This window comes from Oryzias melastigma, linkage group LG7 (assembly GCF_002922805.2).
Source record: "Oryzias melastigma strain HK-1 linkage group LG7, ASM292280v2, whole genome shotgun sequence".
NCBI lineage: Eukaryota > Metazoa > Chordata > Actinopteri > Beloniformes > Adrianichthyidae > Oryzias > Oryzias melastigma.
Window position 1 is genome coordinate 29,278,111 of NC_050518.1, and position 24,553 is coordinate 29,302,663.

Consider the following 24,553-nt stretch of genomic DNA (forward strand, 5'->3'; position numbering starts at 1 on the left):
ATATATGTATTATATATATAAATATATATATTCTCTTTGCCAAACAAGATCATCTCAGTGCAGCTCTGGGTAACTATTAACCAATGTTATTCAGCACAAAACAATATGTGCTTTTAACTCATAAAAGATCAAACTTTTTACCAAAGTTTTGCTTTCCATATAAAATCTGTTCATTCTGGAGGTAGAGTTNNNTCTGCTGCTACTGCTGGACCTTTTTCTATCGAGTCCTTCTGCTCACCTGGCAGGTGTGGCCAATGGGCCCTAATTGGCACCTGCTGGATATTTAAGACAGAGGGGGTCAAATCAAGGCAGGGAGGGGGCAGAGTAGCAACCTGATGAGCTGGTTTGTTTCATTCTCTTTTATCTTCTTTGTCCTCAACAGTCTTAGACTGCTGGGTTTTGTTATTTTCATTTGGGGTTGGATCTTGGTAGTCTTAGTTTGCAGGCTTTGTTTATTTGTTTTCTTTAGGTAGTTTTGGTTATGCAGACATTATCAGGAGCTGCTGACTCTGATGGTCATCATGTCTGGGTCAGCAGTCTCCATGACTTATTTTATGTTTGATCAAGGAGCCACCATGGAGAGATAAAGGAGAACATGTGGATCTGGAGCTGCAGGTTGCAGGCTCCTGGAATAGAGTAAGCCTGTCCTCACTTCCCATCATCCACTTATTACACGTTCTTGTGGCCCTCAAGCAAATTTTCTACGTCCGAAATTTGCTCTTTTTTTTCAAACTATATTTTTTTGCTGCTCCTGATTCCCAACAATTTTAATAAATTAGTACTGAAAATGCAATTTTCTTTATAAATGTCCTCAATCAGAAAAATGCCACAAGAACATGTTTAAAACACATTTTTTATTGGGGTGGGGCTTTAAAATCCTTTGTCTAAATTTGTTACAAAATGAAGTAGCTAAAAGATACCAAGGGGAAACACCTTGAGCTGAAAATAAAAAAAACAGATAAGTAGCAAATGAACTACTGCCGACCACAGCGAGTGGGTGATCAAAATAAGACCAGAAACACAACGAGGAACCATCCAGGACGCTATCAAAGACACAGAAGATAATTGAAAGAAGAGTTTGGAGAGTTCAGTGACATTAACGTTCAGAATGTTTTAAAAAAACAAACAAAATAAAAAAGGATCATAAAATGGAAAGAATGTGCATCAACACCAGGAGGCTTTACAAAGCTAAATCAGAACAACAGAGGGCCTTTAAAAAAGGTCAATGGAAATATAGACTTAAATGAAATATTAACTCATTAATTCCATTACCTTATTTTGTTTTCATTTATGGAGGCAAAAGAAAAACATTTTCTTTTAGTTTTTAATGGATACGTTTTAATCAGAAAGTTTCAGTTTTGATAAGCTGAACTTAGTGGACAAACAAGAATCAAGTTGTTTAGAATCTAAACAGAAGTTGTGAATTAAAACTCAAGTTGTTTAAATGGCGTAAAATTTGAATACTGACAGCTTTGAGACAAACACGACAGACTGGAACAAAGAGAAAACAAGTCAATGGGATTTTTAAGTTCAAACTAGCTCATTTGTATATTTTCTGACATTTCTTTTTTTGTTCATTTAAGACACAACATTTAAGGCTTTTAATTTTCTGCAAAAGTAGAATCTTTTCCTTGTCAATGGGTCATAATTTGGCGTTTCATTTTAACTTTAAAAGTGAATTAAATCAGTTGGTGAGGAAGGAAGGAGGAAGAGGAGCTGAGAGAACCTGGACTTTATCCGTCTGTGGTTGAGTTGGACCACTCGGTCAGCCTGAACACTCACTTTAGATTCCCAACGGGAAACTTCTGGATTGAAACACGTTTGAAAATCAAAAGTAACTTGAAGCAGGGGCCGTTCACCTCCAGGTGGGTTGCTACACAAGTGTAAAGGGTGCCATTTTTATAGCAGAAATAAGCATTTAACATGGCTTTACAAACTTGTTCACTTTGTCACTGGATTTAGTATCTATTAAAACTTTGCTGGGAGCGAAGTGTACTTTTTTAAATCAAAAAACTAATTACAAACACATCCATCTCCTCATAGACAGATCATGGCTAACAGAAAGCAGAAGATAAAAGTCTCGTTTGGTCGGCGAGTTGAGCTGCACTGCAAACTGTTGGTCCTTGATACGACTTCAAACCTTGTTTCTAGACATTCTAGAGGTATAAAGTTGTTTTAACTCCTCTTTGCTCCACAACTTTCCAAGCTTTTCTCAAAAGTTTGGCTTTTTTGTCTCATTAAGAGCTAAAATCTAGAAAAAAAGAAAATCTTTACAAAAGAAAAACTTGATTTAAGACTAAAAAACTCAAAGCTTGATTTTTTTATTAATGTTTGAGACATTTGAATGCATTTTATTGAACAGAATCACTTACATAAGCCACTTCAAGTGTCTTTGCTGGAGGGTCGGTGTCCTAAACACACGTGATCCAGGAAGTTAAGAAGCAGATAAGACAAGATTTATATAATAAAAGGAGTCTGACACCCGGAAGGTTTCAACATGCCACTTAACTATTTTTCTATTAGAACTGTCAGTTTTAGTTAAATGGCAGAAAAAATGTAGAAAAACTCCATGCCATTTTATTTATATTTTCTGGTGCTGAAACTTTATTCCTTTTCTGAACGTAATAAGAATTTTTTTGGCACAATTTTAAGGCTGTTATTGAAAATTTCAGACTGACATTCAGTCATCATCTTTGGAATGAAAAAATTAGATTCTCAGTATAAGTGCTAGTTTTAGTTTGATAAGGATTCATTTCTCATTTTGTTCAACATTTTGTTTCAAAATGAATAATTTCCACTTATTAAACTAGTTTTTTGCTGCTGTTATCAAAATAAACCATAATTAGATACATAAAAAAGTAAAAAAATACAAAGAACTAGAAAAAAACTCTTATTGTTGGGTTGTATAAGATTTAATTAATTTTGAGTAATTCTATCAAACAATTGGATCTTAGCTTACTTTTCCTTTTTGAATGTTTGTGTGGAACTCTGTTTCTAGATTTTGATGTTTTATTTTGTTAAGTAAAAATGGACAGATCATTTTAAAACTTTCTGGTGATTTTCTTCTTAAGATGAATGATCTTTTCCTGTTTTTAGGCTACCTCTTTTTGTCTTGTGAAAACTTTAAAACTAAATGACAATTTTGCTCTCGTAGTCGTCACGTAAATGGAATGTTTCTGCTTCTTGTCGGTGATTCCTGCTTTGTGTTTCTGTTAAAAATGGTCTCTTCTAAATTATTAAACGAATTTATCCTTTTATGTTGGAGTAAGATTTCTCTGGGTTTGAACCCTATTTCTTGCTGAAAGCGGCGTTGTCAGAAGGAATTCGAAACTCTCCAGTTTGGAGCTCTTGCAGTCCTGAGCTTGTTCTTGTTCTGCTTGTTTAAAGCCCTCTTAGGTGGAGACAATGACGGAGGAGAAGCTGCATGTGCCTCAGGCATCAACAACGAGCTGGAAATTTACCGCCAGGCGATGAGATCTGATAAACTTCAAACCAGAGACACGGCAGCTCTGGTTGCTTCTCCTACAAGCCAACAAGTTCTGCTGGGAGAACCGTCATTTGTGAGGCGGGAAACAGAACACCCCAGAACCCGACCCTGGAGGGGGCACGAATGTTACTGATAGTTCATGAATGAAACACAGTCTTTGACCGCACACAAGAACTTTTGCTTTCATTCACTCAAAGAACACAGACTGTAAAGAGTGACCTGAACATATATCGCACATTAACTGAACAGCTGTGAGTTCTGTGTGGCGCTGGAAGGACATCTTTACCTGCCGGATGCAGTCCAGGCTGCAGTCCTGCGGAGCGACGACTGCAGCAGAACCTCCAGCCCGGAGAGGTGGGCAGAGAGCGGCCAGCAGGAACCAGAGCGCCACAGCTGCCCCCACCATGACGCTATGGCCAGCGGGACATCAAGCAAACCGTGTGAACCTCCGCTCGCTGAGGGCTGAAATGCTTCCAGAACGACCTGAAGGAGGGAGAAAGTGGAGGAGAGGAGGAGCGTCTCCAGGTGGAGGCGCAGCCAGCCTCAGCAGAAAAAAATACACGTAGTTTTTGCCCTCTCGGATCGAGTTCACGGAGGAGAAGCTGAACTATGCAGTTCAGAGATCACAAGCAGAAGAAACAAGAAGAGACATGTTGACATCCACAGCCAGTAAACAGGTCGGTCAAAGTGATGAAAATAAGAACTTTTAGGAAACACGATGGCTGTGAGTCACCGTCACAGTTTATTAAACACAAAGAGCAAGCAGCTGTTTACAGAAACTCAACAAGAATGAAATGATTACAAGTTCTGAGAAAATATCAACTAATATTGGCATCAGGGGTTCCTGGAACACAGAGGAGGATCACCGGATCTGGAAGAGAGCAAAACAGAAAAACATTGCTTGAATACAAACATGAAACCCACTTCTTTGATCTTTAATTCAAACCTAAAAAAGATGTTGAGCTTTTTATGAGTAAAACTATAACCTCAACACATTGAAACATTTGGACAAACTTTACAATTAAAGCTACATTTTCACTTTTTAGACTTTGCTATTTTTGGGGTAAAACAAGCAAAAAAATATATATATATACATTTTTATTTTCACTGCAAAAATGCTAAATCTAAAAACAAAATAAGTATTTTTGTCTAGTTTCTAATCTCAATTTTTATTAAAGTTGATGAACAAAACGAACATATTTGTGGTGTTTCTGTAAGATGTAAAAACTTAAGACAGACATTTTAAGCAAAATCTTAAACTAAAAAATGTATATTTTTACTTTAAAAAACTATTATCTAGCTGATGTTTTTTTTGGAGGTGAGCAGTTTTGTTTGAAGAAACAGATTTTAGTAATTTAGAGAAACTGTTTTATTAGACTCAATTAATTTGAGGAAAAATGTATCTAAATGCATCTACATTCTGTGATTAGGGTCTAGAAATAAGGATAGTTGTACTGTAGCAATGATTAAAATAGGGATGTATCTGAGGGAAAAGTGTACAAATAAAAATGTTTTGTTTAGCAAAAAAATCTAATTTTAAAGACACAACATCCATATACCAGAGCAAAAAAGCTATATCTTTATAGCTAATTCCAAGATTTAATTTGTGTTAAAAGAGTAGAAAATCACAATGTATTGAAGAAAATCCCCAAAAGACAGTTTCAACTAACAGATATTTTCTTCTTTTATCGTGTATTCTATATTAATTTTTACTTGTTTTGAGGGCATTTTCTCAGTGTTGTAAATAATTGGTCCCCAACCACTGGGCCGTGGACCGGTGCCGGTCCATGGATACCTTGTCACCGGGCCGTGGAAGAACGAATAAATTATACACATTTCTTTTTTTTATGAGACGGAAATCTTTTATTTTGAAAATCAACCTGATTCTCTTGATTAGCTTGAGCGTCAAAAGCAGTCTGACACAAGAAAAGTTGCATGTGGAACCTTTAATTTATAAACAGGAATTTATTTTAAAAATATATAACAAAAGAAAACCTAATGTGAGTTATATATATGTATACTGTATATATATTACGTTCCACAAATGTTTCTTTTATTTGTAAATTAAACAAAAACAGCTTTTTCTATTTTTCCATGAGGCTGTACAGTTTGAAACAATAACATTTACTTATTGTTTTTGTCAAATATATATATATTCTGTATTTTAAACCAGATTAAACTCTAGTGTTTTAAACCAATAAAAGTATTTTGTTTAATTGTTGTCTGTTCGAAGAATGTCAAATACAGTCTCATGTTTTGGATTTTCACTTAAAGTTTTTATTATTTCCCTGAAGGCCGAAGGTTGCTAGGAATTCAGCAGGAATAAAGCCTCAAACTTTAGTTTTGGGTGTTTAAGTAGAAAAATGAGTGAAGTTAAAAGAGGTCGGGGCAGCTGGAAGAGGCCTTTCCATGCTCTGGAGTCAGAATCAAAACAGACCTCTGACACGTGCACATCAGGGCGCTCCGCTCTGCTCAGACATTTTTCATTCTCAAAACCAAACTTCATCTCTCATCTACGAACATCGTGACAGGAGCTCTGAGAATCTGGCAGCTCCACTCGGGGAAAGAAAGCTGCATTTGGAGTCGCTTGTCTCGGTCACACATGCAGCCGTCAGGTCGCATTTTTGTAAAAATACGAACCAGATTGGCTGGGGAGTTTGTATTCCCAGCAAGCGATTTTCTGGGGCCGTTGTTGGCCCCCAAACACCATGAAGCCTTTGAAAAAAGCAACTTTGTTTCCAACAGCAACAAACATCCAGACGGTTCCAAGAATAAAATAAAAAAACATTCGATTCTGGAGAGAAAAACCTATTTATGTGATAAAAATACAGTTTAGTGAGTTTAGTGCAACACTGATTCAATTATGTCTGCATCTTCATCACTTCCCACAGTCAATAAGTCTTCAGATCTCCAACCTTATTCAGACCACAAACCAGTTTAACGTCACACAACATTTCCACAGACTGGTCTGCATGAGGCTGAAGTGGGAGTCAGGTTTTTTTTTTTCTTTTCTTCCAGTTTCTCCTAACTTTTGAGGGTAAAGTTCAACTTCATTATCTGTAAAATATCTGCAGCTCATTTAAACTTTATTTGTTCACCAGATTTTGTGTAGGAATCATTAAAATGTGATTTAGAGTTTCCCATAACCCAAAGTGGAAGCAACAAAATAAGACGCCAACTTCAGCCTCCCCAGACTTTAAAGGTGTGACAGATTAAAAAAAATAAATAAAAAAATGAAAATGTCTCTAAAATTTGTATATTCTAAATATAATGATAAACATGATTTCAATGTTGGAACAACTTCATTAGTAGCATTAGACAGCTGGTTACTGAATAATACGCATTAATGGTCTGTGGGAACAGCTTTCACAATGAATCTCTATTTAAAGTAGAGATTCCTGGTTTTTGTCTGTCACATGCAGCTTCCTCTTCTTTTGAAGTCATAGGCTCTTCCTCTGTTTTCTCTCTGGGTCTTCTCTGCAAAAATAAATTATTCAAATCTGTTTTTTGTAAATGCTGCTACCTTGGGGATTTAAATTCTTGGTGGGAAGAACCCAATAGTTTTCCAAAATAAAACTTCCTTCAGAATTAGATTATAAATAAAATGATAATATTTTAAGGTTGTGTCAGGTTGTGTCTGCAGCTGACTGTTTTAATCTGCCTTACATTCATTTACTTAACCTAAACCAGATGTTTTATTACAATTATACATTTTATTGACACATGGCCGACTTTGAATACAACTCCACCTGAATAAACACGCTGATGTGACCTTTAACCTCAGTTATTAATTTCTCTCATTCAGTCTTTAAAAACAGACATAGTAAAACAGTAAAAAAAGAGTAAAAAATTATTTATTATTTCCCATATTTTTTGCGACATAAGTCACGGTTTTTTGTATAGTTTAGCCTGAGGTGTGACTTATATAATATTTTTTAAAAGGCTCACATACTTGATATTTTTCCAATACCAATTGGTTGCCCATTAGCAGTTGTTTCCCACTAACGACCACTAGAGCACACTGTAGATGTGAGTATCAATATTTGATATTGACAGAAACACAGAAGAAGAAGTGCTGTTCAAAACAAACATGGAGCAGAAGCTGATAGTTCTCCTGAACTTTTTGATATTTTTCTTGTTTGCATTGAGACTTTATTATTCTTTGGTTTTATTTTTTCTTCCTGAGAATAATGCGGGACAGCAAATCATCGAACTGGGTTACTGAGACACAGAAGTACTGCTGAGAGCGCCGTCATTCAGACGCAGCTCCTGCAGTAAAAGGTAAAGATCACCATAAAAAAAAGACTGAATGATCTCATGAAGACGTGTTTACTGATGCTTTTAAAGGTTTTTTAAAATAATTCAACCTGAACTCTCAACGTCATTTGTCTTCTGTGCATTGATAAATGAGATATACAGTCAATGCTTCCATGTAGTGATGAGGCTAAAAACAAGACGGCAGATTCTCCAACACGCGACAGAAACGTCTACATTATGTACAAGTTTTTGGAGAATCATTGAGCATCGAATTCAACCTGCGTCAAAAAAGAAGCAGGAGACGCAAATGTGACACAGATCATGTTTGGTGTGAACTTCCATGAAGTTGCACTTATTTATTTAATGTGCAGTTTTTGGCTGCTGTGACTTGTACTCCAGAGCGACTTGTCCGAAAAAATGTGTTAAGGGGCAGAAATATTACATTTTCTTCTTTCTGTTCCCTTTTCATTAAAAGAAAAAAAAAGTTTGTGCGTTTTATTGTTTTTTTTGTAATTGTTTTGTGGGAATGTACGATGAGGACTAGAAAAAGAATTAAGAGATTTAACATCGCAAATTCACAAGATTTCCACAGTCCAGAAACGTCACGTGCAGCGGCAGACCCCCTAAACTCAATTTGGTCAAGTTGTTTTGGATTTGAACAGATAATCTGATATTTATTGATAACCTTACAGATATTCGGAAGCTTCTTAGTTTGATTCACGGTTGCTTCCAGGATCTCTGCAGTTCCCGTTGATGAAGCCATCGGATTCTCTGCAGATGTCCACTTCCAATCCTGTCTTATTCTTCGATAGATACAATCTCCTCCAAGTCTGTGTGATGCTTTGGTCTGAATACGAACAGTTTTCAGCATTTTCTTTTCAAAGTTTTAATGTACCGGACTATTTTCATTCCTCTTTGTTGCTTTGTGTTGAAACGAGACCCATCATTCGGAGGAGGGGACATACGGTATGTAACACTTTTCATTCTCCTTTGCTGTCTCTTGTGCGCATGACAGTTCCATGACTTTAAGGTGACAAATGGACTCTCAGTGTGTGAAGGGAAAAAACAAAATAAAGTGGTGGTCTTCCAAACATCTGTCTCTGAGCTCCTTATTTGACATATGAAACTCAGTATTATCGACAGGGAACCCCAGAAAGCAGCTACACTAGTAATATTATGATTTTGAGTCACCAAAGGTTCAGAGTTTATTGGTCTTTTAAATCTATGCTGAAATAAGGCTTCACAAAGTGCTCCACCTCTTTCATCTTTTTTCTCATAAATGTATTACTTTTTTTCTACGTGTTCTAAAGCTATAAATCTACAACTTTAAAACATGTAAATTTATGAGAAAAAAAAATTAAAGTCATAAATATTTGACTTCATTCTCGTAATTTAACAGGTGGAACTTTTTTCCTTGTACATTTATGACTTAAAAGTCATAATTTTAAAAATACTGTTTGCTTGTAAACTGGCCCTAGTATTCTATCGTAGGAATGAATAAATTGAAAACATGTATAAATGAATAAGCTTAGAACTTGACCTTTCACACACTAACACAAGTATTACTGAGATCAGATACGCCACAGTTCCAGCTGTGATGGGAGCTTTTGTGCATTACTTTTGTGCAGAATAGTGACTACAGTTAAGTAAAAGCAGGGAATTTGTTCCGGTTTAGTTTCATCTGCACCGTTTGCCTGAAGGCGACAGTTCAAACAAGGAGTGGCCAAGGCGTGTAGAGTCTCTGACAGTGATCTGTGAAAGCTTGAACTTAAGGTACATAGTTTTCCATCAATCATCAACAAACTGCATCAGCCGCAGAGTTCTCCAGAGTACAAAGAGGAAATCATTTGTTGGTGGAGACCTGAGAGATAATGCTTAGTTGAGCTGCCACAAACGATTATTTTAAAAGTCGACTAATCACCGATTATTTTTTACGATTAGTCAACTAATCCCGTCATACACAAAGTGGATGTAAAACACACATCTTAACCATAATTAGCTTTAAACTAACTAAAAACTAAATATATTCACATTAGCATTATCATAGATAGCATGTAAGCTAAATCTGGTTGCAAAAGATGCTGGTGACAATAGCTGAAGATGCTGATAGCCAGCTAAAATATTAGTTAAAGGCCAAATTAGCCTAAAAAAAGCCTAGGTTAGCCAAAACAGCTAGCATGTATCTGAAGTATTAGCTAAACTCCAAAATCGCCTGAAAAAAAAACATAAAAAAAGCTTAAGTTAGCCAAAACAGCTAGCATGTAGCTGAACACAAAATAGCCTAAAAAACAAAAAAGCCCAAATTAGCAAAAGCAGCTAAAATATTAGCTAAATTCCAAAATAGCTTAAAAACTAAAACAAGCCGAAGTTAGATAAAAAAGCTAGCATGTAGCTGAAAAATTAGCTAAACACAAAAATAGCCTAAAAACCTTAAAAAAAAGCCTGTTATGTCCATTATGTCTGATAATGCACACCTGAAAGGACACTATCCCCTCATATCATGGGCAATCACGAAAAAAGTAAACAACATATAAATTATTAAAACTTCAATCCTGTTATATTTTTAGGTTCATATCGTTCTTCACCAAATAGTGGACTATTTAATACAGAATACGTTGCATGTCATGGTAACAGGTACTTATTATTAGGTTAAAAGTATTTGCAAATTAAAAATAAAAAAAATATTTGGATTACAAGACACAATTAATTAATTGCACAAAAAATGAATCAAAATCTTTAAGTTCTGAGATCACAATAAAATAGTTTCAATATTTTATTATTTTAATAAATTAAATGATAAAAAATATCTATTTATTTCAAGGGTTAATTTAAAATATGAATCTGCTTCTTTTTTTTTTTTTTTAAGCGCAAAAACATTTAAAAGTAAAAAATAGACAGAGGAGCCTCCAGTTCAACATTCCAGCTGTCCTACAATAAACTAAAGCCATAAATGTTGTGTTGTTTTCCCATGCAGACCCCCCTCTGATCATCTGTGATGGCGCTCTCATACACATGCAGCATACGACACGTTTTACATTTACTGAATGAAGCAGAAACATGTTCTTACCGTGTATTTGTCCCATTTTTTCTCCGGATCGTACGGCTCCCAGCGGCTGGCGGGAAAGATGTGCTTGTTCTTCTCATACCAGCTCCTCAGCACCACTTTCCCTGCGTGAGACTGGATTCAAAAGAGGTCAGTTAGTCCTAAACCCACGTTTTAGAACATAAACAGGCAGAACAACCTAAAGATTCCTAATCTACACTCACTGGCCACTTAAAAGCACACCTGTCCAACTGCTCATTAACGCAAATTTCTTATCAGCCAATCACAGGGCAGCAACTAAATGCATTTAGGCATGTAGTCATGGTCAACACAATCTGCTGCAGTTCAAACTGAGCATCAGAATGGGGGATAAAGGGGATTCAAGAAACTGAGGCAACAGTTCACACATGATCACCGAAACTGGACAATAGAAGATGGAAAAACGTCGTCTGGTCTGATGAGCCTCTATTTGTGCAGCGACTTTCGGATGGTAGGATCAGAAATTGGCTTCAGCAACATGAAAGCATGGATAAATCCTACGTTGTACCAACGATTCAGGCTGGTGGTGGTGTCATGGTGTGGGAGATATATTTATTGGCACACATTCACCTCTAGTCCAGGACTCCCTTGTAAAAGAGATTTCTTAATCTCAATAGGACTTCCTGGTTACATAAAGGTCAATAAATAAATAAAAATAAAACTTTGGGCCCCATAGTACCAACGCCACAGCCTACCTGAGTATTGTTGCAGAAAATAACCATCCCTTCATGACCACAGTGTACCATCTTCTGATACTACTTTCAACAGGATAAGGCTCCATGTCATTAACCTGGAATCGTCTCAGAATGGTTTCTAGAACATCACAATGATTTCACTGGACTCCACAGTCACCAGAACCCAATAGAGCCTTTGGGATGTGGTGGACCGAGAGATCGGCATCATGGCTGTTCAGCCGACAAATCTGCAGCGGCTGTGTGATGCTGTCATGTCAATCAGGACCAAACTTTCTGAGGAATGATTCCAGTACCTTGTTGAATCTTTGCTACAAAGGATAAAAGTAGTTCTGAAGGGAAAATAAATCCAACCCAGTACTAGCAAGGTGTACCTCATAAAGTGGGTGTATATTTTTCCTAGAAAGAGTCAGTAAATGTGACCCAACTTGAACATACTTGTCATTTGATGTTGACACATCTACGTAATATGTCTGTAGTGCTGAAGCTAATTCTAGATTGTGAGGAACGGAGCATTCTTTTCTTTACCTATTTTGCTAAACATTTTTGATCTGCACCAGATGAAAAAAACAATTAAAAAGTGATAATTGATTTGTTGTTATAAAGACAGTTTTTTTAGAAGGGTGGTATAGACTAAAGGAGCCAGGAGAGGACCTGGATTTCGAAGTGTTGTTCAATCAACTAAACTGAAAAAAGAAATAAATAGGACGACATGTGTATTGACTTTTCTTGATCTGTGAGACTAAATGAAGTTTAAAAACATTGTTATATTTAATCAAACTTCATTATGAACCTTAAATTAGAGAATCAAATTTAACGCTGATCTGTTTTTGTCTTCACAGTACAGTTAAGAGTTAACTGGATTGTGTGAAAACTGGTTCGAGCAGCCACATTGTTCTTATTTCAAAAATATTTTGTGGTGAAAGCAAAAATGCAAGGCAACAATCAGCAGCGCGTCTGACAACATTTAAAGGTTTTTCTTTTTGTTTCTTGAAATCTATTTTGTTTAGCCGAACTATAAAAAGCTGGACAGAACAACTCAGCAGGAAACTGGAGCGGACAGGTGCCTGGGAATGATTAAAACACAGAAGGACCTATACAATTACACAATCCTTGGAAACAGTTTAAAATATTTCAATTGAATTTACAGCTGAGCCGCAGCCCAACTGAAATATTTAACCCACAAACTTGGTCTGTTTCTGTACTTGTGTGACACCAGTCTCAAAGAAGCAGGGCATTATCAAACCTGTCAACCAATTTCAGATGTTTAAACATTTATTTTCTATTTATTGAGAGGATGTAGCACTAAGTTACATCTCAGAATTTCCCAAATTAATTCAACACAAAGCAAAACAAGAAAGGAGTTTAGTGATAACCAATGCGGTCCATCAACCTGCTGAATCCATTCCAGGTTTTGGCACTCAGGAACTGCTAAAGTTTTTTTTCAGGTGTTTGGACTTCAAACTGTTGAGTTCTGGTCCAACACACCGTGCGAGCTCCTCCTGAGGGGATTCCTGGCAGGAGATCTCAGCTGAACAGCAGGACCTGAGAGGCTTTTATGAACTTTAGCCTTTATTGTTGTGTTTTTATACCTGAGCTGTTGGAAGGGTTTTGGTTTTTACGGCAAAGCTGAGAGCCCTAACACCTCGTTAACCGAACTGCAGCCTGTTCTTTTAGAGGCTGTTTGGTGGGAACCTTCAGCACATGGCGGCGCTGAAGGCAATCTTCCATCTCTCGCTGGCACATCGAGAAAATTACAACCACAAAATAAAGTTTTAAAGTTTTATTACCTATAATAATAGGGTGTTTTCCTGGTTATACAGATACTATTGCACATTTAAATGTCACACCGACATTGGTCTTAAGTGTGTAGCTAAAAGCATTGATGAGATCATTTTAGGGATGCTTTTAGTGAGTCTGAATATGAATAGTGGACAGAGTTGCTCCTCCCCCTTTGTAGTCCAAACAGGAAGTACCTGCTGGCTCCAAAAGCCAAAATCCCACAGACTTCTATTGGGAAATAAACAGTTATTTAATCTAAAAACTGACCAATCCGATGACACAATTAAAGTAGGTGGGGCCTACAGCCCCCAACGTCCAACATTTGAAATGTTTGACCGATAGATTTCGTGTAGTCTGCATTCAGATTGGTGGTGGGGGGGGGGGTGTCTGGACTTCCAACAAACTCACTCCTGATTGGTTAGAGTTGCTGCTTTAGAAATGTTGACTCAGACCAACGAACCACTGCTCTCTGACAACTATGGGAGTGTTCTGGCAAGAGTCTGGCGATTTCGATATGTTACAACAACTGCGAGGCTCAGAGTTCACATTGGGTTCAGGATGGTTCTCGTGAGATCTTGTTTTGTTTTTGTAGTCTTGGCAAAGCCGCTCAAAGAGGCTCAGTATGCTGTGCTGCCAGCTCGCAGTCAAGGGGTTTAATGGCAAAACAAAAGTAAGAGTGAAGTACATGTTTGCTTATAATTTATTAAACATCACCTTGGAAGCATTTTAAATCAATTAAAGTATGGCCAAATGAAGAATCACAATATTTTATTGAATCAGCACTTTCTTACACCTCTATGATAAATGTTTTGCGATACAATTTGTATCCCAATATATTCCAAGACAGTACCTGTGACAATATTTCACTCTTATTCTTTCTTAAAGGGGCCCTACCATGAAAATTCTACTTTTTGAGGTTTGAAGTGCATTATACTGTTCATTCCTCACAATAAGGAACCCCAAACAATATTTTTACACATTTAAGAGTAATCCTCTAAAAACCTGCGCTCTCAGCAGCAGCCCCTCCCACACTCATGTAAACGAGCGGGTCCTGTCGTGCTGACGTCAGCATGATGTGAACCGCCCCCTCCAGGAAGAGTCTGCCCTGCCAGCATCGCCCCAGTCTAACACCAACACCCAATTTCTTCACTGAGCTAGCGGTGATCAGCAAAAAAACTTTCATTTCTTCCACTTGTGTCCTGTCTTTAATGAACTCCAGCTCAAACAGGTATTCACTACTTTACACTTCATTTTGTTTGGTTTGATGCTATAATGTGACTGTGTCCACTGCAAAAGTAGGGTCATTTACCACTAAGGTTGTATAGAATGACAGAGGGTCAATGAAAACTGTTTGGCGCCAAAGGGAGAGCTAGGATGCTAAAAGTGTCAGAAAACCATTGGTTTGTTTATATAGTACGTGTAGGCCAGTAAGACTTAAGGGGAGCGGTCTGCTATCAAAGCTTGAAAACTTCTGGTTGACTGGTTTAATCTAAAAACTCTGGTGACCCCACAAGTAAACCTGTATGGCGTCTATGGCGACATCTTTTCACAAAATTGAAAACCAGTCTAAAACCTTCACTGAAACCAGTCATCATGATGCGACTGGAGTTTTATTTTGAAGAGTCCATTTTTGTGTGCCGAGTTCTTTCTAAACGTAAAAACTCTTACCTCATCTTTCTCCACTGTGGCGTCGTTCACCAGCCGAATGTCGTCATGGACGTCGAAGCTGAACAGCGGCCCTGAAGGCGAGGAGACACTTCAGACTAAATCATGAAGAAACTGAACTGCAAGAGCTTCACAGGGGAAATGTCACCATCCAGCTTCTTCAGAAAAACAGTCACAGCTGGACATGTTTGGTGTGATGCAGAGTGTTGTAAACAGACACGTGCTGTACACTCCACACAAACTCAAGAGGAGATGTGCTGACAGGAGATGATCACACTTACCAGACTTCCCTCTGGCTTTGGTGACAATGAAGTCGTAAAAGCTGTGGTGCTAAAGGAAAAACGGAACAGTCATTTATTAACAAGAAGGAAGCTGATCTTGACAGAAATGATCGGCCTTTCATGTCAATGAAAGACTGTAATGAACAGTGAGAGAAGACCAACAAAAACTCTAGAGGAAATGTTTTTAAAAAGTTCTACATTTGTTTTCATTGAGAGAAGATCGCATTTGACCCCATGTTGGTCTGCAGAGGTCAAATGTTTGGATTGGTTTGTTGAGAGGTTTTGGACACTTTCTCTAAGTATTGATGACTCAAAGAGAAAGATCTCTAATGAAACCTTTGGGTTAATGACCTTCTCTCCAAAGATTTCCTTTGGTTCAGGTTCTGTTAGCAGACAAAGCTTTAAGGGCCTTTGTGACTAAAGTTTGAAATTTAAAGCAGGATGTCCTACTTTGTTTTCATCAACCACTGCTGCTCCTCGCTGACAGGACACTCCTGCGTCCGGTGATCCTCAGCAGGACTACATCAGAAACCAGCAGGACTGGATCCTGACAATATTAGGCAGCTGCTTTGGTTTGACTGATTGACTGGTTTGGCTCTCATTTAGTTTAACCATGACTGAATGTTTGGATCTATTACTTCAAGCAAAAGCCAGAATTTTTACTGATTCAAACAAGATCAAACCCCGAACTTGGTCTTCAAAACGTCAACGTTGTTATTTTGCTTCTTTGACGTCACATAACAGCGAGTGTGCAGAGTGACTTCCGGTTATATATTAAGTCTTTGGTTTAGAACAGCAAAGCTGACAGCTGAACGCTTTTAAAGCAATTTTACATAAATAATGAAAGGTAACCTTACCAATTGCAACCTAAATTTGTACAATATTTATTTTCTAAATGTTCGACCTGATTGTATTTGTTTCCTCCTCTTAGATCAAATGTTAGTATTCCTGCAGAATGCTCCACAGCTGCTTCCCCAAAATCGTATTAATAATATTAAATAAAACTTGGATTATTTCTCTCTGACAACCTAGTCCTAGTTAGACAAAGGTTACAGGTACTTCAATGAATGGTGCTTCTTTGATTATGAAGGTCATTCAGATTTTCTTCTTCTAATTTATGCTAATGCTAACGCTAGCTTTCCACAACGGGGATGAGACTTAGATCTGCAGAAGATCTTTTCTGTCCAGCTAAAGTTGATTACATTTCTTTGTTCACAATATCACTAAAAACAGAGCTAAAGACAGACAATTTCAACGTGTCTGACAATAAAGAAAAACTGATAACTGTTTTTTTCTGACGTAGCTCCTCTTTGCTGTTGCTCATAACGGTGTCTGATCCCTGCAGGATCATAAAGGTAAACAAGGATAAAAATAATTTGAAACAGTCAAAAAAAATATTCCTACTAAAAACATTCTTATTTTTACAATTACCCCTTAAAACACCCCAAAAAACAACAAATACCCCTCATGGCAAAAACTGAATGTAGCCTTGAGTGCAGTTAAAACACACACGGTCAACATGCAGCAATCTGCATCTTGGCTGCTTCTTTTACGTGTTGCCAACATGAATTTCCATCTTTTTTTGTGCTTAATCACACTTGAAACACGTGTGAATAAAATCAGGTAAAATATAACCCATTAGAATATAATATTTGATCAAATGAAAGGTTGATATTTTCAACAGAACCTCAAATATTGAAGGATTATTCTAATTTATATTTAGATCTGTGAATGATCCAAGACTTTCATTAAATAAATATTGTAATTTTTTCTGTTGAAATTGGTAAGATGACCTTTTATTATTTACGTAAAATTGTGTTAAACAGTGTTCAGCTGTCAGTTAAGCCTTCCTGAACCTGAACACTGGAAGTCACTTTTCACATTTTTGCCCTGTCGCCATTTTGTCTGGCTCCACCGTGAAAAGGGTCTATTAAAATAATACTCGATTTAAAATCAAAGGCTGACCTTTTGTAGGAAAATTCACAAAAGTCAAATCAATTTCTCTCACAGAACCTCTTTAAAGGTAAATACTACAAAGTTAACTAAATCCAGACGTTCATGAGAAAAATCTATTTACCCAAACATTTTTCAGTTGCCATATCAACATTTACAAGGCCTCAGTTGATCTTAGCAAGTTTTTGTTTAGAATTGGGATTTATGCAGCAATTTGGGTTTTTTTTTCATTTTTTTTTATAACTTGAAGGGTTTTTGATGGTTGTTTATTTATGAACTTTACCAAAGCACAAAACAGAGCCTGTGGTCTTCATGCTGAGAGCTTTAACCACCAGAATGAGTAAACACATAAAGACGGTTTTAATTTGGTGAAAGCACACGAGGAAGCGTGGCTTCACCGAAAGCAAAGAAAGTGTTGTTTTCTGGGACTGTCACTCACATGTGGGATAATCAGATCTTCTTTGATGTACATCAGCTGCTCGACTCCAGCAGATCTGTGGAACAATGACAGATAGGAATCAGATTGTGCCGCCAGCGTACTTTAGGGTTTTTGCAAAGTAAAGCTTCTCTGAGTAGGGCTGGTACTGGATTTGGTCCTGATGGTCAGATCTGAGAACACCATGATCTTCCTGAAAGAGGACTGGATGAGGACCAAAACCCACCTTAGTTCACTAAAGTCTTTCCTCAGGACCTCCAGGGCCTTCTGCAGAAAGTTCTGGATGGTGTTACCCTTCTTCATCTGAAAGAAAAAAAAACATGGTTACAATAAAAACTTAAAGTGGAAACACTTCTTCATTCCAGGAGGGGAATAAATGTGTCCTCCATTTTTAATTTTTTACCGCTCCTGCACATTACGTGTGGATTACTTCACCTTAACGGTTTTCCGGTGTCCAGACCCGTCCCAGTAACTGAACGTGATTTCAATCTCCTCATCTGCAAAGGGAAACAACAGTTTGTGTGTTCACACCACTGGTGCCAGCATGCGTTCCTTTAATCCATAAGGAGCCACCAGAGAATGCTCCCAAGATACAACATCCCACACTTTATCATTTGTGGGTTTTACATCTGCTTGTGATCAATCTAAAAGCAAAGAGACGTTAAAACCTAAGTGGAGTCTTGGGACTCACTCTTAATCTTTTCCTGCTTCAGCTCCCATTCCTGCCTCAGCTCCTCTCTGAGCCGGTTCTCCTCCTCCTGAAAACACAAACACCATCAGCAGAGTCACAGCAAAACATGGTTTGGGTGTGAGCGGCAAAGGCACAGGAAGAAGAATGAATGCAGCACGTTATCAGAAGATACTGGAGGAAAACTGTCAGAGGCTGTGCATGGGACACACTTATTTCAACATGTCAACGATCCAAAACACAAGGCCAACGGAATAGTACCAACGAAATAAGGTGAAAGTATGGAGTGGTGGTCTCAGTCTCCTGACCTCAGTAATATTGAGCCACTCTGGGAGGATCTCAGTTCAAGCAAGTCAGCCCAAGAATTTAAAGAACTTGAGGTTTTCTACCAAGAAGAATGGACTGCATTACCATTAAAGAAAATAAAGAACCTCATCCACAACAACCACAAGAGACTTCAAGATGTTATGGATGCAGAAGGAGGTGTGAGGATGTTGTCCCTCCACCCATTTCTTGTGTTTTCTGTTAAGCCTATGTTCAGCTGTCCTTTTTCGTCCAAGGCTGACCTCTACAGCAGTGGTCCCCAACCACCAGGCCGCGGACCGATTCTGGTCTGTGGATCAATCGCCACCGGGCCGCAGAAGAACTAATAAATTATACTTGTTTTGGTTTTTGTTTTTGAGTCCCAGAATTCTTTTATTTTGAAAATCAACCGCATTTGCTCAATTAGCTTGAGCACTTAAAGCAGTCAGGCAGCGTTTAACACAAGAAAAGTTGTAGCTGGAACCTTTCTTTGCAAATGGATGTGATAAGTCCAGGAACAGAAGAACAGACGGAAGAACAGGTGGTTCTCACACACTGTGCGTTTGCATGGAGAGATGATTTTCACAAACAAATCTAGTCTTTTAAACAGTCACAGAAATGCTCAAACAAGCTCATCCACTCAGATGTTCATTTCAGAGAAGTTGTGAACACCTGATTCATGCAAGTACTTCCATTAAAAAAAAAAAGTGAACTCCAATGAGTTGGAGTTCTTCTGTTTTGTAAAAAATGTTTTTGTGTTAAAATGTTTCACTTGAAGCTTTTGCATGGAGCTTATTGAGTTTAAGGCCCAATCCGGTCTGGATACATTCGGGAATTGGTTTTTGAAAAAATACTGAAGACAGAAGCAAGTTTCTGGAAAAAGGAAAATAAGTCAGGAAGTGCAGAAATGATTGAAACAAGGAGGCGTAAGCCTGTTACCATGACGACTGCAAAAATCAGGACCGGCTCGTCACGCGTTTCATGATCAAAGAAATGGTTTGCATGTTTCGATTTTGAGTGTTTATTGTAGATTTATTGTAGCCTGTAAATAAATGACAGGCTCTTGGTGTTTTTTGTTTATACTTCTAGGATCGGCTTTTAAACGAGCATCTGCCTACAATCTTTCTTTTTCCGCTAAGTTTTTTTTTCTATAGTATTTTTTAGATGAAAAAGAACAATCTCATTTAATCAAATATGCAAAAAAATCCTTTTGGAAAATGCAGATAATCTAATATCAAAATATCAGATCACCTTGAAAAATCTAATATCCATTTGTTCAGTTCAATTACACATGTGCTTCATGTTTAACGGTTATGTAAGTGCTATTATTATTTACGAGTACAATCAGAGTCTATGGTAACCAGCACTCTCTTATGTTTTACAATTTTTTCCTGACTTCTAGATAATTTTTTATATACATTGAAAGCATCCGAATTGTGTTGTGCTTAAAAATACACTAGATACAATTTTGAGAGATTCTGAAGTCAGGTTGTGTAGTGCAGTGAAGTGAATAATCTGCAATCTATAAATACCATCATGTTTGGATGTAAACGGAAATGAGAACGGGGAAAAAAACTCCTGTTCAGAACCAGAATTGATTGTTTTCCGTTTATGTGTTTATTTATTGTAATTCTGTAAAATACTGTTTGTATTAATTTAAGTTTGGACTTTAAAGAGGTTTGGACTCGATAATTTGTCCAACTTCACACAAAGCCTTTCTCAAACTTTGCATTTAGTCATCATTTACTGTCCTACTTCTGTTTGTGATGTTTTTTTTATTCAGTTATACATAAATAAACAAACAACTCCAGCTTTAACAACAGCTTGGAATCCTGGACGAAATGTAGGAAAAAGTTTTAAGTTTGAGGCAAATTCAAGGTTTAAAATATAAAAAAAGTTGTTTCTCTCTGGAGTAAAGGATACTCACTCACAGCTGCTTTGAATTCTGAACAGACAAACTCTGGTTTGTTTGTGAGGGTTTTTGACGCTGCAGGTTACCTCTGACATATCATTTATGTCTTTAAGTTGAGTCGTGGCGTCTGGACGTCTGGACTCAATGTCTTCTCTTGTTTCATGAAGCCAACTGTGCAGAAACGCTTCAAGAACAGAAAACGTCACATGGATGGATGGGGATCTTCACTGGCACTTCAGAAGACTTTTGTTTCTTAAGTTTCCAGAATAAACACATTGGAATTTTCTGTTTTTGGTTTCTTGCTTTTTTATTTTCCTTCTTTTCTGTTGGCCTGAACTTGGACGGATTGTCCTGGAATCATCTTTTCTGGTTAAAGGTGAGTCGTTCTGCAGCTGGTTAGAGAAATCTAGTTGTAGATTAAGTTAAAAACAAGAAGGATGAGTAAAAGCTGAATGTAAGTCGAGGTCAGTGAATGAACGTCTGACGTTCTTCCATCTCCTCAGAGGTTAATGGAGGAACAGGAGCTCCTTCATGCTTGTGCTGGATCAGCTTCCCTTCAGGATGTAGTTTGTCACAAGAGGGATCTGGTGTTTATTGGTGAAGGTGAGAAAAGAGCACAGCAGTGGCTCGTGGGAAAGCAGCTGCTCAGTTAGACTGATGGCTGAGAGTAGACGAGGAAGGCCAGCTGAAGGGCCCTCTGAAGATTCCTGCACAACCTGAAGGTCAGATGTGGTTTTTGGTCTGAATCGGATCATTTTGTATATTTTTAGAGCTCATGGTTTCCAGGCGGAACCCTGTAGAAATGCAGGAACATGAACAAAAACCCAGAGTGCGCCTGGTGGAGTGGTTGAAGACTTTCTTCTGTCTTCACACCCACAACAGTTGGGCATTGTTTTCAAAAAGTGGAGCACACATTTTTGTGTGTTTCTTTGAGGTCAGAATATCATTTTAGTGTCTGCTAATGAAATGGTTTAAAGTTTTCTTTAATAATTTAACGCAGGTACTTTCACTTTTACATTCTAAGATGCTTTATGATTACGACTGGTTTAAAAGGTTTTCTTTGAACATGTAAGAAAAAATACAGACTTGATTAAAAAAAACAGTTTGAAGGTATGAAAGATTAATAATTCTTTTTTTGAAGTTTTGGTAAATTTTATGACATTTTTTTCTTTCTCATTTGTTGGTTTTGCTCCCTCCTAAACCGAACTCTGACAAACTGCATGTCAGACCTCAGGTCTGCCTTCCTGATCCTGACTCTTCCTGATCCTGACTATGCCTGATCCTGACTCTTCCTGATCCTGATTCTTCCTGATCCTGGCTCTTCCTGATCCTGACTCTGCCTGATCCTGACTCTGCCTGATCCTGACTCTTCCTGATCCTTATTCTTCCTGATCCTGACTCTGCCTGATCCTGACTCTTCCTGATCCTGACTCTTCCTGATCCTGACTCTGCCTGATCCTGACTCTTCCTGATCCTGACTCTGCCTGATTCTGACTCTTCTTGATCCTGACTCTTCCTGATCCTGACTCTTCCTGATCCTGACTCTTCCTGATCCTGACTCTGCCTGATTCTGACTCTTCCTGATCCTGACTCTGCCTGATCCTGACACTTCCTGATCCTGACTCTACCTGATCCCGACTCTTCCTGATACTGACCCTGCATACCTGATTCTGTCTCTGACCATGTGCAGTCCCTTCCTTAGGTTTTTCTCACCTCTGGTTTACCCTGTATGCTCTGACCAGCGTACGGGAGAGTAGTAAAGCAATATCATCACGTTGTTCCTCATGTTGCTCCAGCCAACTCTCCCTTCAGTCAGGTTTCTGACCCGTTTCTTCCCGCCCCACTTCTGTTCATTGCCTGTTTCATCCGAATTAACAGATTCTAATCCTAATTCTGGATTATAATCTATTTTTTAAAGTGATGTTATTGTGTTTTTATATTTATTTTATTTAGTAAATCGTCCTTGATTGTTTTGAAAGACGCTTTCAAATAAAATGCATTATTATTATATAGAATTATTGTTATTATTTTGCCTCCTGGGGCTCAGATGCTACTTTCGCTGTCATTGACATCACCATTGTGAGAGTTCTTAAAAAAATGGATTGCCTTGTTCTGAAATTTCCCCAAAGCAGCTTTCAGTCAGCTCACCTCTCTGTCCCGATCGGGCAGGAAACTCGTGTCCACGTCTGGATTTTTCCCCAACTTTTTCTTCTTCGATGGACCTTCTACAAAAACATCAGTTGATTTGTTTGAGCAGTAAACATTTTTTTTAAATTAGGATTCACTGTTTGAAATGTTTTTAGGAGCTAAAAGTATGATTAAAAACGCTTTTAACTGAAAGGAAGTGTATTTGTCTGTTCGACTGTTTACCAGTCTCACCATCTTGCTCGTCTTCTGCATCCTCCTCCTCACTGTCCTCTTCTTCATCTTCAGGATTAAACGATAAACTGGCTATCTTCCTCTTCTGTTCCTCCTTTCTCTTCCTCTCCTTCTGCTTCTCCAGTTTACTGTGAAAGAAACAGAAACATTCAGGCATCAATCGGGGAAAGGCAAGCGGAAGAGTTTAAACTGGAGCTCCGACAGACAAAAGTCTGTCTTCGTGATGGCAGCTGGTGATGAAAAACCTCCGAGGGTTCAGGCTTTCATCGCCTTCGTATACAGCCTCCCAGCCAAACTCCAGAAGCCTCAAACAAACCAAAACATGTTTCCTCTCCAACAAACCTCGTGTGACTGAGCTGAGAACCAAATCAGATGAAAAAGTGCATCTTTTTACCACAATTAATAACAACAAATCTGTAGACATTTTTGGACGATTTAACCCACAAAACTTCAACGTTCTTGTTGAGTTTGTGCACAACAGCACAGCTTCAGCCAGGAAGTATTCCAACATCTTAACACTAAAACATCAAAACCCAAATGTTAAAGAACGAAGCAAAGCTCCCGGAGGAAGAAAGTAATAAGTTAGTAAATCTTTTTTGATATAGTGCAACTCACAAAGTTCCTTTAGGTAAACAACATATAAAAATGCTCTAACATGAGAGGTAAATCACAAATAAAAGACAAGGAATGTCAGATAAAAGCTCTTTTAAATAAAAATGTCTTGAGTTTCAAAATATTTAACATTTAATCTGGTGCCAAGACAGAAGGAGGGGAGTTGGGGAGTGACTGCCTAAAACGAGTTTTTGGAACGCGGAACAGATTCCTTTTTTTTTTCTTATCTGTGGACCTCAATGAATGTACAGCAGTGTCCGTGCAAGGCTCTAAAAACTACAATTAAAATCTTAAAGTCTATTCTAAATTTAACATTTAAATCCTGTTATGCAACAAAAAGATTCCTAAAATTTTAATTTGGAACTTGAAATCAGTTCTAAAGCGAATGATTAGAATCTGCCCTGAAGACTTAAAACAGAAATAATCTGTAGTTTTTCTGAGTAAATTTAAAAACATCAAAATCACAATTTCTGACAGGCGTCAGCCAGCATTTCTGTAGGCTTGGGGATCCGGAGAACCACAGAGAGATAAAAGCTGGAACAACAATAAGACCCCACCAGACTCAGATCAGGTCAGAGTTAACAATCCAACAGTCAGAAAGAAAAACAAAAGAAACAACAGCACAAAGAAACATCTGGATTATCCTTGAAACTTTTGACCAGACACTTTCTAGAGGTTAAGCATCCCATTATATCTAAACAGACTTTATAAGAAACAACATCAGAGCAACAGTCAAACATGGAGGTGGTAGTGCCATGGTGAGTCAATGAATTCTGCTCTTTAGCAGAACATCCTGAAGGAAAATGTCTTCAATGAGGTCAAGAAAACTTTGGTTTTGCAGAAACTGGATCATCAATGGGTGTAAAGAAAATTAGAAATGTACGTTTTTAGAGGTCTGGTAACAGATTGGCCTTAAATTTTTCTTTCTTTTTAAATGCTTTAGAAAACCTCCACCATGCCTGAAATCAAAAAATTCTGCAAAAATGTTCTGAAAGATGCAAAAAACTGTTATCATAAACTACAT

At 37.8% G+C, this 24,553-nt stretch overlaps 2 protein-coding genes across 2 annotated transcripts in view; both read right to left on the reverse strand.

The window, feature by feature from the left end:
- The window catches only part of si:ch211-207e14.4 (interleukin-17 receptor D), a 16,567-nt gene extending 12,441 nt beyond the window's left edge, over nucleotides 1–4,126 (reverse strand). The window contains exon 1 of the mRNA XM_024293633.2: nucleotides 3,774–4,126. Within this exon, the coding sequence (XP_024149401.1) occupies nucleotides 3,774–3,893 (120 nt within the window). The 5' untranslated portion in view covers nucleotides 3,894–4,126. The remainder of the gene's footprint in view (nucleotides 1–3,773) is intronic.
- Nucleotides 4,127–4,206: 80 nt separating this feature from the next.
- Nucleotides 4,207–24,553, reverse strand: part of fam50a (family with sequence similarity 50 member A) — a gene marked incomplete in the record, with an annotated part of 22,115 nt that continues 1,768 nt past the window's right edge. The window contains 10 exon segments of the mRNA XM_024293634.2: nucleotides 4,207–4,358; nucleotides 10,812–10,922; nucleotides 14,969–15,039; nucleotides 15,247–15,295; nucleotides 17,639–17,693; nucleotides 17,862–17,938; nucleotides 18,071–18,132; nucleotides 18,327–18,393; nucleotides 22,687–22,763; nucleotides 22,918–23,045. Coding sequence (XP_024149402.1) covers nucleotides 4,350–4,358; nucleotides 10,812–10,922; nucleotides 14,969–15,039; nucleotides 15,247–15,295; nucleotides 17,639–17,693; nucleotides 17,862–17,938; nucleotides 18,071–18,132; nucleotides 18,327–18,393; nucleotides 22,687–22,763; nucleotides 22,918–23,045 — 706 coding nt within the window.